This window comes from Periplaneta americana, chromosome 4 (genome assembly GCF_040183065.1).
Source record: "Periplaneta americana isolate PAMFEO1 chromosome 4, P.americana_PAMFEO1_priV1, whole genome shotgun sequence".
Taxonomy (NCBI): Eukaryota; Metazoa; Arthropoda; class Insecta; order Blattodea; family Blattidae; genus Periplaneta; species Periplaneta americana.
The window spans coordinates 147,652,453-147,670,631 of record NC_091120.1 but is presented as its reverse complement, the minus strand read 5'-3'; the positions used below and the strand labels follow the sequence as shown (position 1 = coordinate 147,670,631).

At 33.8% G+C, this 18,179-nt stretch overlaps 2 protein-coding genes across 6 annotated transcripts in view; both read right to left on the bottom strand.

Annotated features, from left to right (window-relative positions):
* Positions 1-7,348, bottom strand: part of LOC138698296 (cytochrome P450 4C1-like) — a 58,093-nt gene extending 50,745 nt beyond the window's left edge. Inside the window, exon 1 of one of the 2 annotated variants that reach the window (XR_011331820.1) lies at positions 7,136-7,347. Coding sequence is in view for 1 of the 2 variants with exons in the window: in XM_069824100.1 (XP_069680201.1) it covers positions 7,136-7,310 (175 nt within the window). In the remaining variant the exon portion in view is untranslated. Of the gene's footprint in view, positions 1-7,135 lie in introns of both variants that reach the window. The other variant, XM_069824100.1, reaches the window with a different exon arrangement.
* An 8,674-nt stretch (positions 7,349-16,022) lies between these two features.
* Positions 16,023-18,179, bottom strand: part of LOC138698294 (cytochrome P450 4C1-like) — a 44,151-nt gene continuing 41,994 nt past the window's right edge. For all 4 annotated transcript variants that reach the window (XM_069824091.1, XM_069824093.1, XM_069824095.1 and 1 more), the window contains one exon: positions 16,023-16,577. In XM_069824091.1, coding sequence (XP_069680192.1) covers positions 16,228-16,577 — 350 coding nt within the window. In that variant the 3' untranslated portion in view covers positions 16,023-16,227. The remainder of the gene's footprint in view (positions 16,578-18,179) is intronic.

The following is an 18,179-nucleotide window of genomic DNA, read 5'->3' as shown; positions in this document are numbered from 1 at the left end:
TAAGCTGTGATTTGAATTTTTGATACACACTTGCACTTCTGATGGCCAATGATATGATCCATGTTCTTGAAACTTTTAACTCAATCCTTACGGGTCGATAGCAGGCTGTTGTTGGACTGATGTCACCAGTTAGATTGGTAGAATGTACAATTTCAGACATAGAAGTAAAGATAAATTTCATGAACTTTTCAAACAAGCCAGGGATAAGATTGAAGAACTGAAATTGCAACTAGTAAAACTCTTCAGGAAAGTAAACACACCAAAAATATTCTGTGCTCCAGCTGAGCAGTATTCCCCAAAAACCATTGAAGAATATTTATTTATTTATTATCTATTTATTTATTTATTTATGTTTGTTTGTGTTTGTTTGTTTGTTTGTTTGTCTGTTTTGTTTGTTTGTTTATTTAATTATCTTTCTTTCTTCTTTCTTTATATATATATATATACACTTTGGTGGAGAGATCATAAGACCTTCTCTACCACACTACCAGAAATGAAACACAACTATAAGAAAAATTATACATTCTGATGCAATTAATCTAACGTAATAACGTGAGACAGAATGAATATGACATATAAAACAACTAAACGTACAAGTAGAAATTGAACAAAATAAAAATCAGTGTGATATATTACATGATGCAAAAAAAAAAAAGTAAAAGCGCATACAACAAACACAGACACCAAATAACAATGGCACTCAGCATCATTATAATCAAGGGACAATAAGCTGTTCTACGTAGTATACTGGCACAAAGACAAAAGAAAGAGTTAATCTAACAAAAGAAATTATTGTGGTGTTCGGGTAAAGGAGTATAAGTAATTTTTTTTGTCCAGGTGGAATTTTATTCCCCAGATGAACACACAAGTTAAATTATACAAGTGGGTGTGCAAAAATCAAAGAATACTAGCAGTTGATATGTTTTATCTGTGTAGAAAACTATTTGTAATAAGGGTTCCAAGTTTAATTTTCATTTATCTCCGAACTCATTTTTATGACTTATCTCCCTTTACCCAAACACCACAGAATTATTGTCAAAATACTACAAATAAATACTTCGGCATAAATCTAGCAACTTCTTTAAAACGAATTTCGTGGGACTATTTCGTTTAAATGACGTCATTCCATTTTCGACCAATGAAGTGTAATGACATTTTGTATTCCAACCAACCACAGTCAGACATCGCGATAATTTTTGCAGCTAGATTTATCGCTATCAATTTATCGCATGGTCATTCTTTTGTTTAGTCAGTGTCGCCAACTGTTTCCCCGTAAATCGATGAGCATGAATCCATTGATATGCATCTACACGGTTAAACTTTTCTTTCAACTTTACGCATTCAAGCAATGAATGCGATATTAATATTTAATATTAATTAATATATTTACGCAGTGAAGACGACTTTCAAAACGGTGCACCATGTAGACACAAAATCTTCATGCATCTTAATTGAACGTACGTTTTAAACTTGATTATTTCAATGTTCTTCCCGATTGCATGCATACGCGCATGGAAAATTGATGCAGCTCTAGTTCCTTTACACACTACAGCAAGAATGTATTTGTCGAACTATGGAAAATGCTTTCCTGTAGCACGGAGTAACGGTCGAAATAAGGCATAGTTGGCATTGGTCCCGCTCCCACAGATAACCTAAGCTAATTTAGTCTATCAAATTTGTATTACGTGAATGAAATTGAACAATTAATAGAAAGTCAGGTGTTCAAATTTATGTAAAACCAGCGCATATCAAACTCAAAGACCTTGTATAGTATTATATACAAGGTCTTTGATCAAACTGCCTTTCATACGGTGTAAAAGAATTTGTGTTTTAATTACCCGTATAGAGATGGTGTAGCAACATATGTCTCGCTGTAGTGTGAATACATAAGCATTGCTAGCTATTTCCACACATATTACATAGTTCATGATTCTCGGTGTAGTGTGTAATGTAACGATGAAGTACTAAATAAAGTGCGAAATCTTACTTCCACATCTAGATCTACATCTTCATCTTCTAATTCCATGCCCATTGTAGGGCTGAAGAAAATTATACTCCTTCATTCAGATTTTATAACTGCATTTTCAGCAATTCATTTAATTAATGTATTAATCAGGTTACTTGCAATTGTAGGGTAAATTAGGGTCTGTTGGACAGTCGGGCATGTTGGACACTTTGAATTTTAACGTGTTACCTCTCCACTTGTGGGCACCACATTCTGCTAGAAGTCAATGACGGAAGTAGCCCCACTCGTGGCTACTTCCGTCATTGACTTCTAGCAGAATGTGGTGCCCACAAGTGGAGAGGTAACACGTTAAAATTCAAAGTGTCCAACATGTCCGACTGTCCAACAGACCCTAATTTACCATATTATAAAATATTTAAATTAAATTATGATTTCAGCAGATAATGAAAACGCATTTCTGTTATAATAATAAGAGAAAAGCGCAGTACATATAACTAACATTGTTAAAGGTGTATTTCGCTCTTCGCAATTGGCATTACTGAATAACGTCCAATTTCTTTATTGCGGTAATCGGTATTCATCTATTTCAACTTCACAATGTCTGAATAGATTAAGTATTCGTAACATACAATTATTAACATTTTTGAGCGAATTTTAGGGATATATTATTTACATTTTTATGTTATTCACGAAATAGTCCTAATAAATGTCACTCGAGGTCTGAGATTTATCGGGAAATCTTAGACCTCTCGTAACATTACTACAGATAAAACATACTTTTATCATTTACTTTTAAACTGTCACAGTATCCGGCAATCCCTGACGTCACTCGGTAACGAATTCCAGAGGCGAGGCAATGATACAGTATAGGAGGATGAGTATAGGGAAGTTCTGTGACGAGGAATGGAAAGGAGAGATTGATGCTGATTTCATGAAGTAGCGAGGAACTGAAAGCGGGAAAACTAATTTGGAGAAGAGTTATGTAAAATTTTGCATACATGTGAAAGAGAATGTATGATTCTTCGTTCCTTTAGACGAGCCCACGAGAGCAGCTCAAGAGATGATGTTACATGATCAAACATACGAATATTACAGACGTCTACTATCGCCTTGAATATTTTAAAGTCATTGATGCTGCTTCGACCGGATTCAAAACACGTTTTGAATAAAAGGAACTAAAAACAGTGGAATGGATGGAGAAAATCATAACAGGCAGAGGTACATGGAAATTCCCAATAGCTGCCTTGAACTTCATTTATAGTATTTCTCAGTGTATAAATTAAGATGTATACGAAGAAATTCTGCTGTGATTCCTTCAATGCTGTACTCGGCGTTTCCGTAGGGTTGTCTCCTAATATGAGGTAGGGTAAACATTGGTAATTTCGTAATAATTTTATGAAAATTAACTTGAAATGCAAATGTGTAAATATTTTCTTATTCCGATTTTTCCATCTAAGAGACCATAATGTGCTATACAAATCAGGAGACATAAAAGATTGGATACGTTTTTGAACAATTGCCAAAAACCACTTTTATAACTTGAGCTAGTTTCTTGGTTATTTCGTGATAACCTTGGTAATTTCGTGATATTACATTGATAATTTCGTGAGAGATAGACGAATTGTGGAAAAATTCATTAAAGTCAAATGAAATTATCATTTATTATTACAAGACTTCACACATAGTATTTCCGGCTAATATTCTTAGCAAGAAAACATCGAAATACATATCAACATATAATATTAATGAAATCAAAATAAAGATTGAAATTGAAAAGAGATCTTCTTTGCCCTGAAAGCGTGAAAACTTTTATTACGGACTTTACTATATATTAAGAGGGTCACTAGAAAAGTAATGCAGAACATTTATTCAAAAATGACATTATTATCTTACAGCCTTGCTATTTTCATAGAATGTAGATACATCCTTTAAGAACAAAATATTACTTTTCCACATAATCCCCGTCCTTTTCAACTTCCTTACGACACCTAGGAACGAGGGCCTGTAGATCAGCATGGTAGAAGTCTGGATCAACACGTCTGAGCCACTCTTTAGTAGCGTGCACAAGGGAGTCATCTTCTAACTTCGTTCCTTGAAGGGATTCTTCAGTTTACCAAAGAAATGGTAATCGCATGGTTCCAGATCAGGACTGTAAGGCGCATGTTTCAGTGTTGTCTATCCGAGTTTTCTGATCTGCTCTGTGGTCTTGTGACTGACATGTGACCATGCGTTGTCGTGCAATAGCATAACATCCTGCTTCTCCCGATGTGGTCGAACACGACTCATTCGAGCTTGAAGTTTCTTGAGAGTTGCCACATACGCGTCAGAATTAACGGTGGTTCCGTGTGATATGATGTCTACAAGCAAGAATCCTTCTGAATCGAAAAATACAGTAGCCATAATTTTTCCTGCCGAAGGCACAGTTTTGAATTTCTATTTCTTTGGTGAATTTGCATGATATTTTATAAAATTTCATTAACATATAATAAATCATTGAACCAAAAATATCATATTCTTACGTTCATTAATAGGCCTATAATGCAATTATAAACATCCACAAAATTTGTACGCCTGAAAAATCTACTGTAACTTGCTCTCTCCAAACACGAAAGTTCACTGAAGCAGCTACAATAGTCACACAAAGCATTGCTGTATGTTTCTGGAAACCGGATAAAATATGCAATCCCTTGGCGGAAATTTGAATCTCGTAACTGCGTTGATTAGTTCACGAAAGTTCCAGGAAAAAAATATCACGAAATAACCACTGCCACGAAATTACCAATGTTTACCCTACGCTAAATTGTACGTAATAAAATATTTTATGTATGTATGTATGTATGTATGCATGTATGTATGTATGTATGTATGTATGTATGTATGTATGTATGTATGTATTTACACTGCAAGTGGACAAACACCCGGTGGCAGTGGTACACACAATAAAAACAATACACAATAAAATTCCAATATACAATAAAATTACAATACACAATAATTACAATTAATAATACTTAAGGTAAAATAAAACTTCATCAGAATGCTTAATTTCTCACGACTCGTGCACATTTGCTAAAATCCTTTTAAACATTTAAATAGAATCGGCATTTTCCTGAACATCCGAACACGTACATAAAATAATACAACGTTTAGGCCTACACGTAGGAATGATCGTTGTATATTTCCCTGTCTGTCTGTCTGTCTGACGTCTGCCTACGTCTACTTCTGTCTGCCTGCCTCGTGCCTGTCTCTCTGTCTTTCTGTCTGTCTGCTTATCTTAATATATGAAGCTATGATGCCTAATTTACACTTTGACGAAATTTTAGGACGGTAAGGCAGTTGCGCCATTACTTACGCCAATTTAAAATGGTTGTGCTCAATAAGTTTAAAATGTACGCAAACTTTTAAACTCATTTCCCCGTACTTTTTTTGCCCACTTCTCTGCATCCACATTACTAAGGATTTCACAAATTTTATGCTGGAAAGCTGAAATTTTTATTGCATGCTACTTAACAAAATTACTGTATCAATTTGAATATAAATTAGGTTTAATTTGTTTCCCATATCTCTACAAGGTAAACCTACAAAATCTGAGAACATAGGAACTTTGTAAGGAGATCAAATATATTGTAAACAAAAATTGAAACATGATGCTTAAAATGTGGGGGAGAAAATTAACTTAAATTTTTTTTGTTTTTTCTTTTATCATTCAAATAGTTCTTAAACTAGATACTGAAACTATAAATATGAAACTTAAACACATCATTATTGATATCAATAGGAGTAGTATGTGTGCAAAAAATAAAGTTTACCTATAAAAATGAAACTTCAACATATCATTACTCATATCGATAGGAGTAGTATGTGTGCAAAAAATAACGTCTATTATTAGACCTATAAAAATGAAACTTAAACACATCATTACTGATATCAATAGAAAGGAGTAGTAGGTGTGCAAAAAATAACGTATATTACTAGACCTATAAAAATGAATCTTAAACACATCATTACTGATATCAATAGGACGGAGTAGTATGTGTGCAAAGAATAACGTATATTACTAGACCTATAAAAATGAAACTTAAACACATCATTATTGATATCAATAGGACGGAGTATTATGTGTGCAAAAAATAACGTATATTACTAGACCTATAAAAATGAAACTTAAACACATCATTACTGATATCAATAGGACGGAGTAGTATGTGTGCAAAGAATAACGTATATTACTAGACCTATAAAAATGAAACTTAAACACATCATTACTGATATCAATAGAAAGGAGTAGTAGGTGTGCAAAAAATAACGTATATTACTAGACCTATAAAAATGAATCTTAAACACATCATTACTGATAACAATAGGACGGAGTAGTATGTGTGCAAAGAATAACGTATATTACTAGACCTATAAAAATGAAACTTAAACACATCATTATTGATATCAATAGGACGGAGTATTATGTGTGCAAAAAATAACGTATATTACTAGACCTATAAAAATGAAACTTAAACACATCATTATTGATATCAATAGGACGGAGTATTATGTGTGCAAAAAATAACGTATATTACTAGACCTATAAAAATGAAACTTAAACACATCATTACTGATATCAATAGGACGGAGTAGTATGTGTGCAAAGAATAACGTATATTACTAGACCTATAAAAATGAAACTTAAACACATCATTACTGATATCAATAGAAAGGAGTAGTAGGTGTGCAAAAAATAACGTATATTACTAGACCTATAAAAATGAAACTTAAACACATCATTATTGATATCAATAGGACGGAGTATTATGTGTGCAAAAAATAACGTATATTACTAGACCTATAAAAATGAAACTTAAACACATCATTACTGATATCAATAGTAGTAAGTTCATAAAAGATCAATTTTTTTTAATTTCAAAAATATTTGAAATAGAAATGTCATCCTTCGTTTCCCCCTGGACAGTCACAATTTGAAGAAAATGTACAATTAAGACTGATTTTTAACATTGAGATTATAGTCAAGATGTATGGCGTTGTGTGATGTTAATAGACAAGTTCCAACCGCTGTTTTAGGAATATTTAAAGAGAGTAATTGGTTATGAACGGTTGCTAGAAAAGAAAGAGGAATAATTTGTAAGATTGTGGGGAAAATATTTTGTAAGTACTTACCTGCATATGGCACCAGAATAAAAGGCAGCAAGCTCCCAATTATTGGATAACTTTTAATACGTGGAAGGTTGGCTAACATTCGTCTCATTCGACCTGACTCTGCTTCCCATGACAGGTAGAGAAGTAGGATTGCTAGCAAGATAACTGAACACAGTAATGCTGAGGAGAGCTCCATGATGACTGCGAGCTTCTGGATTTAGTTTACGAAATGGAATATATTGACCTTAATTGCTTCTATTATCAGCTCGAACAGACAAACATATATCGTCCAGACTTCAACATCGGTGCGCTTCGAACCGTGAGTCTTCCTGACCTCACTGCGATTTGAACATAATATAATAATAATGATAATGACCTGTGGCACTATAACCCTCGGAGGGCCAAGGACGTTCAGACGGCTACTGGTCTCACGTACACATTAGAAATGGGAAAAGTTGTTATTTTCTCGTAACAGTTTCAACTGTTCCAGTTCCTTGAAAATACTATGTTCCAAATAACAGTTCCGAAATAACAGTACCATATATAACCTGTGTGCAACTACAAGGTGCACAGTGTTATCTTGGAACCGCACGGTTGACTAGTATCTGATGGAACAGCAGTATTTTTGAACAGGTACGTATTACTAGTATGTAATGTAACAGTGGTATTTGGAACATGCACATACGACTAGCATGTAATATACCAGTGGTATTGAGGACACTAAATGATCACATACTTCCCTGTATGCCATGTGATGCAGTATAATGTCATAGTGAGCAGAGATGTGAATTCGTAGAAAAGAAATGTTTTCTAATGTCAAATTGAATTCGTTGATCTGTTTTTTTCGAAGCAGGAAATGTAATGCAATTTTAAATTTTTTGTAAATTTGGTTGGTCACGAAATCAAAATGGATCCCAATGGTAAATAAAACCTGACCTATTCTTTCTCTTCTACTCAGCTCAAGTTTACAATAGTGTTCAATTTCTCCAAAAATTACTAAATAAAAGCTAACTTATAATCATTTCGGCCGTGCTAGAATTCATATTAATACCGTCATGAAGAATAATAATCTCATTGTAATTAAATATAAAAGTTTACCGTTGTATTTTTGTAAATAAAAATTTTCGACAATAGTCTGTTTCAACAGAATTTAGTTTCATTTCAAGAATTGATAATGAAACTAAAAATGTAAAGTATTTGTAAATGAAACATAACCTATATATTTTCACCTCCCTTGATAAAATTCTCAATGCAGTTACTATACCCTAATTATGTTAATAATTGTTTGATATAAACCTATACTCAGTAACATTAGTTTCAAGATAATGTGTAAATTTTTTAAAGAGGCTCTTCCTATCTTTACTATTTATCTTTCACTTTAGATTCCAACATTTCTCTTAGTGCGATGAAAGGGTTCCCAATAATTTATCGTGTTATCATTATACTTATGACATTTATTTAACTTATACCTCAAATGTTTGAGCCCACCCAATGTTTTCTAAAAGTTGGCGCCACTATTTTCAATAGTGCCAAACATGTTCTGTTCTGTGGGACAGGCGTTGTCATAATGTAGTTCCAAAGTGAAACGAGTATTTTGTAACAGCAAGTATTTTGTACTAGAGTTATTTTAGCACGTAGTATTCCAAGGTGTTGTTACGTTTTGGAACAGTTCCAAGTAAGGAACTGTTTCGAAATAACCGTTACGTTATTTTTTCTCACCTCTAGTACACATGTCTCAGCAAAAGTGAACAATCTTCGAACCGTAAAGAAGGTATCTTGTCGTCAGCATGATACTTAATATATTGACTGGAAGTGAAATAATACTACAGATTAAAAGGGACGGTAGGGTACACTTAAATAATAATACTTTATTGCGAGATCAAAGATACATATTGATTTGTTTTTATAGAAAAACATTCTAGCACTCCCAGAAAGAATAAGTTACATACTCGTGCTCAGAGAGCATTCCACATAATGTTAAGACATTTTATTAAATAACTTAGTAAATACTGAAAAAAAAGAGAAAAGTTAATTAAATTTTCTCTATTAACAGCAATTTTAATTGATTTTTTTTAAGTAAGGAGCATTAGCAAATTGTGTGTTTAGGAATTTAGATATTATTATGTTATGAAGCCTTGGGCCGAAGTTGCTGCTGTGATTATATGCTACAAATTAAAACCTATATTAAGTTTTGTGGTTAAATGCACGGTTAATTAGAAAATTGAGTTGGGTATTTCAGCAGTTTGGCAACGTCGCCGCTAACATACTCCTCTTTCTTCTTGTAATACAGATGTAAGAGGTCAACTAACACAGGTATGTCTGCCTTAATGAAATACCTCCTATCTATCTTTCTGGTTGCAAGCTGGTCGCATCGGTCAATGGCTTCAAATTAGTGTTTTATTTAATTAAATTTACACGAAAGTGGGCCACGCTATTGAAATACGCCAGAGGGATAAATTATTCTTTATTATATTTTCTATCGACAGGCAGTTTCTTCTCATCCATTAACCCAGCCATTTCCTTTTCCTCTTTCTGATCAGTTTCAGTATCATTCTTTCTTCATCCACCCTTTCCAACACAACTTCTTACTCTGTCTGCCCATTTCCATGCGTATTTTATTTTAGATCCAGGGATAATGATAGTTTATTTTTTTTTACGGAAACACGCGTGGCTCATTGTAGTCTAACCAATCAATCTTCCTTTACGTGTGGACTCAAAAAGGTCAGATTTTTTTCCACTTGTGCGTCACTTTACGAAGAACATGAATCATAATATAACTTCATTTCTATATGTTTTCTGTCCTTGTAACTCAGAGAAAAATAATAACACATATTAAGTGCATGGACTTTGTTTATTGCGAAATCAATACGGGAGAACTGACGGACACTGCTCTGGATGATGACGTTAGTCTTTATTGATAAGCTCAATCCTATGGCGCAAGCCCTCGGCTTAAAGTTGATACTCCTATAACATCAATAGTACACTGAGGTTCAAAGATATCTGATCCGACTAATCGATAGTGATCGATAATTTGTTGGTGTACAGTAAATGTGGATTCTTTAGTTATTGCTTCTATGAATAGATTGCGAAAATAATGGTATCCGTTGCCAGTTGTGGATAAATATTCCCGAATTATGGAATTCAATTTTTCATCCCACTCAACTGATTGTAAAACAACACTGGGTTTAGCTGTAAACAGCTGATATTGTCAATTGTGGTAATAATTAATGCTTAATCTACATCATCATTTTCTCTGACACATTTTTAACCGTCCCAATAATGGTGCCACCTATTGAGAACTAGCGGAACTGTTTCAAACTTTGTTAATTTTTCATATCTTTGATTCTGACTTTTCCCGTGGTTGGAAAGTTCGCTTACACGATCATAAAATGGTAGGTCAGATAATTATCTTTGAAGAGCAGTGTACTACCAAAATCTATAGAGTAACGAAACATGAGGAAAATATCCTAACTAGCTTTAGCATTTAAATGCAGCGGGCTATGAACACATAAAAATTATAGCAAAACATGCACTGACACTTTTGAAAATATCTACTACAATATTTATAAAAGCCATATTGTATCACTTAATGTCGAAATGAAGCTGAATAGAATGATAGATATTTCACTTAACTTAGATTATATTTCTGTCCTAAATAATTTGTTTACTTGTTGCAAAAAATCCAAAAATACACTGAAACGTAAGCTCACTTAAGTAGAAATTCCTGGTAAACTAATAATCTCATTGATCCTAAATTTTTATCAGATCTTACTTATACATACAGCTGTAAGAATCTCATTTTTTACTAACTTGACAAAAATAATTAAATTATGGTTTATTTAACGACGTACGTCCGGTTTTTATGGTTGTTGGTATATTCTTCTGTACCTGTAATAAATAAACAGATACTGGTCCCTTGTATTCATTATATTTCATAACAGTTCAAAGTGAGGTCTACGCAAGGTCCACTCAAGGGTGTGGTTTTCAGTATTTAGAAGAAAATTTTACCAGTTTCAGTAAAGGCAAATTAAAGCAGGCATTTTCACCGGTCCACAAATTCGCAAAAGTTATGACTGACTCTTTGTTTGAGGAAAAACTTTCCGTTGCAGAAAAATGGCATGGCACGCTTTCAAAGATGTTTGCTCAAATTTCCTTAGAAATACTAGCGCAGACAACTACATGGAACTTGTGGAAACCATACTAAGTGTATATGAGAAAATGGGGTGTAATAAGTTTCTCAAAATACATTTTTTACAGTCTCGTTTAAATTTTCTTTCCTCCTAACCTTGGAGCGGTAAGCGACGAGCATAGGGAAAGATTTAATCAAAAAATATCTAAAATTAAAAGCCGATCTAAAGGAAGATCATCATCCAACATACTTGCAGACTATAGTTGGTACCTCGTAAAAGACAGTCCTGGTTCTAGTTAAAAATGGAAGTAATCCAGAAAATCCTTTTAAATTTTAAATTCAAGTTCCGAGATTTTTCTTATTATACACATACAAAATTTTGTGTTTTAAACTATGTAGCATCATTATTATATCCAGTAACATTTTTCAAGTATTATGAGGCATTTTGAATTCCTATTCTGTTCTAATTTTATCAGCAAGAGCGAAAAATAATATATATAAGTTTTTTTTTCATAAAAAATTAAATTCACTTTCTCCGGAAAATAGTACGTGATGAGGCGAGTTGGATTTTAAATTCAGATTTAGGGCACACATATTAGTAATATTCACCTATTTTTATTTCGGAGTAAGACAAAAATTAAAAAGTTTGTTGTTCAGTGTAATATAAATTAAGTGAACAATAATCCATTCAATTCGGCATTTTTCCAAGATTAAGTGGTGAAATTTATGTATGGCTATCATAAATCGTGTGGTAAATATTGTAAAAATGTTTTATTGCCAGTTTTATTATAATTGTTGTATGTTTTCGTAATCCTCTGCCCTTAATAATCTGAGGGGTGAAATTCAGAATCTGACGGCATATTTAATGAACGGGGTAGGCGATGATAGTCGTAGATGGCATTTGCCATAACCATGGTTTGACTCTTCAACAGTAACCAGATGATTGACAGCTCAGATGAGGGCTCAAAGTTAAAGATCTCTTGACTCATACTCGTATCAGTGAAAGTTCAAAATGGAAGGTGAAGCCACGCGCATCGCTGTTATTTCCGGCAGCTTGGCTACATTTAGGGTCCATTCAGATGAGGCCACTGCAGTGACGCGTTAGTAGCGACGTACATTCATTAGTGTATGATAGTATCCCAATGACTTCATGATAATGAATTTAAATCTTTGCAATGTTTTTTTAAATAAACCAAATTTCACAATATTATTATATTATATTATATTATATTATATTATATTATATTATATTATATTATATTATATTATATTATATTATATATTCTACTCCTAATGAGTATTCTGCAGCCCCTGAAATTCTTTTTATTGAAATAACTGCATATTTTCAAAAATGTCTCCTTTGCGTAATATTATCAACCCCCAAACATCAATAGAATAATGGATATTGAAGAGCCCCTAATAAACAATCTGGTTCATTATGAACACGCAATTATCATGAACAACCTAAATAGAAATCTGCTTGCCACCCAATCGAACTGCACGACACAACTATTGACAATGTTCCAAGCATGCAACTTGACAGTCCTTCCCCTCAATCCTACTCACCACACTTCGCATTCTGAGACTTTACTGTACATAATAGCTACAACAAACCAGGACAAAGTACTGACGCACGGACAAATATCTGCACCTTTCCTTTTTCTCTCAAATGCCCTCCAATCGTTCGTAAAACAGTGACATACAGAGACCTAAGACGCATTTACCAGACAGCTTTAATATCAGACGCAACCATGATTCCCTGGTACACAATTTGCACTACTCCCACTCTAGATGACAAGGTTTCGATTTTTAATGATTATATTACACAACCTTACGACAAACACGCTCCACTGAAATCGAAACGAGTGAAAAGATCAGCAGCCCCATGGTTAACTTCCCCAATACCCACTATGATGACTGAACGTGACGCAACTTACCGTAAATACAGAAGGACCAAATCTGAAGGCAATCTAACTGAGTACAAACAATTACGCAACAAAGTTACCCAAGAAATAAGAAATTCGAAACTTCGACACATGCATGACCTTATTGGACCATCTTCAAACCCATCAGCACTATGGCGAGACTTGAAAACAATGGGCATAGGGAAACAAAATCACCAAGTAAACGACTTTTCTATTTCACTGGACGCTCTTAATAATCATTTTACCACGATACACTCACAACCAGTTGACCCCAAGGAGAGAGAACAGACAATGCACGAACTACTGCAAGCAACCTGTCAAACGAGCGAGAAATTTTACTTCACATACTTAACAGACTTAGACGTAAAGAAAACTATAAAACGGATAAGTACAAGAGCTGAAGGAGTCGACTGCATCAGCATTGTTCTACTGCGTAAAATCATAGATGTAATACTGCCAACTGTGACACACATCTTTAATGCCTCTCTTATTACCTCGACATATCCGACCCTATGGAAGAAAGCTTATGTACGTCCCTTTCCTAAAAATAATAATCCTTCAAACCTAAATGATTATCGGTCTATAAGCATCCTGCGCACCCTGTCAAAAGCGTTGGAACGCATTGTTCACAAACAATTGACGGACTTCTTGAACGAACACAATTTACTTGACGAGTATCAGACAGGCTTCAGAACTGGACATAGCACAAATACAGCATTACTTAAAGTTACGGAAGACATACGGGAAGCCTCCGATAAACAAAAACTGACCATTTTGACACTTCTTGACTTCAGCAAATCCTTTGACTCAGTTGACATAGATCTGTTACTCTGCAAGCTCCGAGCCCTTAATTTATCAGAAAGTTCAGTGTCGTGGTTTACCTCCTACCTTCAAGTACGCCAACAATGTGTGCGGGTCTGTGATCGTTTTTCTTCCTGGCATACTGTGGGTGCAGGTGTACCACAGGGTTCAGTTCTTGGACCTCTACTTTTTATGATCTACATAAATGACATATCACAATCTATTAAACACTGTAGACATATCCTATTTGCTGACGACTTACAAATATATACCTCTGCACCTATATCGGCACTACATTACGCAATAAATGAAGTAAACAATGATCGAAAATCAATTATTTCATGGACGAAAAAGTTTGGACTGAAATGGAACTCAGAGAAATCACAGGCAATTATAATGGGACATCGACTTCTAAGTAATTTAAATACAGGTGACATATCTCCTATTAAAATGAATGAAACTATTATTCCTTACAGTGATAGAGTAAAAAATCTAGGAATTTATATGGACAAAATCTTAAGTTGGAATACTCAAATCACACACATATGTAAAATAACTTTTATGAAAATTCACACACTAAAAAGAATCCGAAATTTCCTTCCGTTGCTTCTCAAGAAGAATTTAGTGCAGTCGCTCTTGATGCCTCATTTTGATTACTGTGACACTCTCTACACTGACCTTAACATGAGACTGACTGACTGACTGACTGACTGACAGACTACAGCGTGTTCATAATGCATGTGTTCGATTTATTTGCAACGTCCGTAGATCTGACCGTATCACATCTTCACTAAATATGCTGTCCTGGGTCCGTCTCGAGGAGCGAAGAACTATTCACTCTCTCACTTTACTCTTCAATATTCTACAAACCTCTAACCCTAGCTACCTAGCTTCTCGTTTTCAATATTTTTTCTCATATCACGAAATAGATACTCGCTCACAACACCATATTACACTCTCCATTCCTAAACACAGAACATCCTTCTACTCTTCATCTTTCACCGTCTCTGCAGCTCATCTCTGGAACTCTCTACCACAACATGTCAGAGACTGTCGGACATTGTCTAGTTTCAAAAATAAATTAAAATTGCACTTTTAGAATCAGATTCCTTTCAGTTATAAGCCCTTTTCTCTGCGATAGTTTTGTAAAAATATAGGCTATAAAAATTATTTTTCCTTCCTTTCCCCTTTTTGTTCTCTTTATCAGCCGATGAATTTATTATCATAGCCTTTTTATCGTGAATTTTATTTAATTTTCTTCTTTCTTTTCTTTTCTTTAGTATTATTTTATTGCATTCACTTTTGATATATTCTTCCTTTCGTTTTTCCATATTAATAATTTGTACTAAATGAGTTGCTTTCACTATATTCCAATGTATTTTACTTTCTTTTTTTTATATTATGATATTATTTTCATGTTGTTTAGTGTCGATTTTATTATGCTATTATTATTATTATTATTATTATTATTATTATTATTTTTTTTTTTTTGTAATGTCTTAATATTCTGTTCTTTAACTTTTTGTTAAATTTTAACTGCTTGTATACTTTGTGAACCGGTAGAGTGTAAGAAAAGGCCCTATGGCCTTAACTCTGCCAGTATAAATAAATAATAATAATTATTATTATTATTGTTATTATTATTATTATTATTATTATTATTATTATTATTATTTTACATTCAACAATTCGGCCAGATAAATCGCTGCTCTATAACGTATTACAAGATTTTAATGGACACCGCTAGGAGCAGATTTACAGCATTGTTACCAATACTTATCGAATGCCCTAGTAATATTGATACGTTTTATAGTCAGCTATATTACAAACTAATACAATTTGACTTTCGAGCCCCGTGTACCGGTACTATGACAAATTTACATTTCGTACATATAATAAATTTTGACCAAAAAAATCTTTTTGTTTCTTATTCTTAAAGGTATTTATCCTGTGACCTACAACCGTTCCAGTACATAAATTCTTAATAATTTCATAATTTAGCATTATTATAATTTTAATTAATACATTTTTGTTCATATATTACACTTCTGAATCAGAATCGAACTTTGACTTTATTAACATATTAGTCTGACATACATTATTTTTTACATTCTGTACGTATGTTGAACGTTAGCTATTGCAATTCCATACATTCTACATAAACCAAAATTAGTTTAGTCTTAATTATGTACACCTCTAATATTAAATTTTGTATTAGTGATTCGTTACATCAACCTAATTATATTCCGAGTGAAGTCTTACACACTTGACTTCCTTCTTATTATGGATATTCTGATGCCCGTGTTTGATTTCAAAACGAGTGTATTCAACATTCTCACATCTTCCCTCCTATCCAGAGAGATTACTTTATAGTTACGTAACACGTATGATAACATTCCTTTTAGTTCTAGCATTGCGAACTTTTGCCCAATGCAGTTTCTAGAGCCAGCACTGAAAGCAATATAGGCAAAAGGATGTCGTTTCATTACCCTTTCTGGTAAGAAATTATCAGGATCGAATTTGGAGGGATTTGGAAAATTATTTGGATTCATGTGGATAGCATGTATGTTTATGTCGATAGCCATACCTGCAGGAATAACGAAACCACCTGTAACAGAAGAAATACTTGATAAGTGAAAAGTTATAAAATAAAATTAAAGAATTGTTTTCCATCTTGTAGATACTTTTAAAAAAACATATTTTTTTTTTGATACTGTAAGGAATTACTTTCTCTGATATTTAAATTTTAACAAACTTTATATTATTTTTAATTGTACAGGGTGGGGCAGAAATATCTCCCCATTTTCAACTGCACATAAAATAGAAAATATTGAAGTCAAATATCTAACAGTAATAAGAATTTATTCCTTATGGTATGTCATTTTATCTTTCACGTCTGTTCCGCACACACTTTCAGATTGCACGTTAAAGAAGTGTTCCTAGCCGCAAGACCATAAAATTGTAGATTGCATCATTTACGAAAGGTCTTCAGCAATAAAACAGAAACCACCAAGGCCACCAAGATCAGTCCGATCTCCACAAAACATTGCAATTGTGTGTCAGGTATTCATAAGAAGCCCACAACGTCCGGCGGAAAAACATGCAACAGCTTTGCAATTAAGTAATCGCAGCCTTAGGAGAATTTTGTAACAGGATCTTAACTTTCATCCATACAAAATGGTAATGGTCCTCGAACTTAAAGATTGTAATATGGGAAATCGTCTGAGATTTGGTAAACAGTTTCTTGAAATCCTGTCCAACAATATCGTTCAATTAATGTCAGACAATGCACATTTTAATTTGTCTGGAAGTGTAAATAAACAGAACTTCCGGTACTGGGCAGAGGAAAATCCGAATGAGATCAACATGCGACCGCTTTATAGTGAACGCGTCACTGTCTGGTGTGGTGTCGCACAGTTCGGGATTTTTGGCCCATACCTTTTTTAAAGCGAAAATGGTGGTTTCTGTTTTAGTCAACGAGTTAGAAAGAGAATATAGATTGACCATGTTGTCCTGTACAGCGCTGTTTGCGGTGCCACCGTGAAACACGGCAGATAATATGAACTAAGCGGCTACCGTTGTAAAAATTCGTCTGCTTACAACCTTCTGCATACGGAGGTAGAACTACGAAAAACCAAAGAAAAAACATGCCAGTTGTGTGTGCTGCATATAACTGCAATATCAAAATGAAAAAGACAACTGATACATCATATTTCAGGTAAATTTTATGAAGTGAAGTCCATAGTTTTGTTAATTAGCAGCATTTTTTTTTCATGCTTAAATGTGTAACAAAGCCCGGGATACATGCAGTGTGTGCTATAGTATTTTTCTTCTCTTGCAGATTCTCTTAAAAAAAAGGAACTGGTGAAACAGTGGGCAATAAATATGAATTGATACAAATTGTGTCCCTCAGAGCATAGCTTATTGTGTTCACGACACTTCTTGTGTCCTTCCTTACTGCTTATAGAAGAAGACGATGTGCTGTAGCTTATAAAAGGTAGGCCTATTTTGAAGACAAACGATAAACCAAATAAATGGTTCACAATAATGGACTTAAACAAAATACCGATAAAACCAGTATGCTAGAATTCCGTTTGAAACCCAGTGAAAAACTAATAGCAATAAAATATGTCCATTTAAATTGTATTTCGACACTCGCATCCAAAATTCCGCAGAACTCTCGGGTAGGCCGTATTGTTGTTAGTGTATG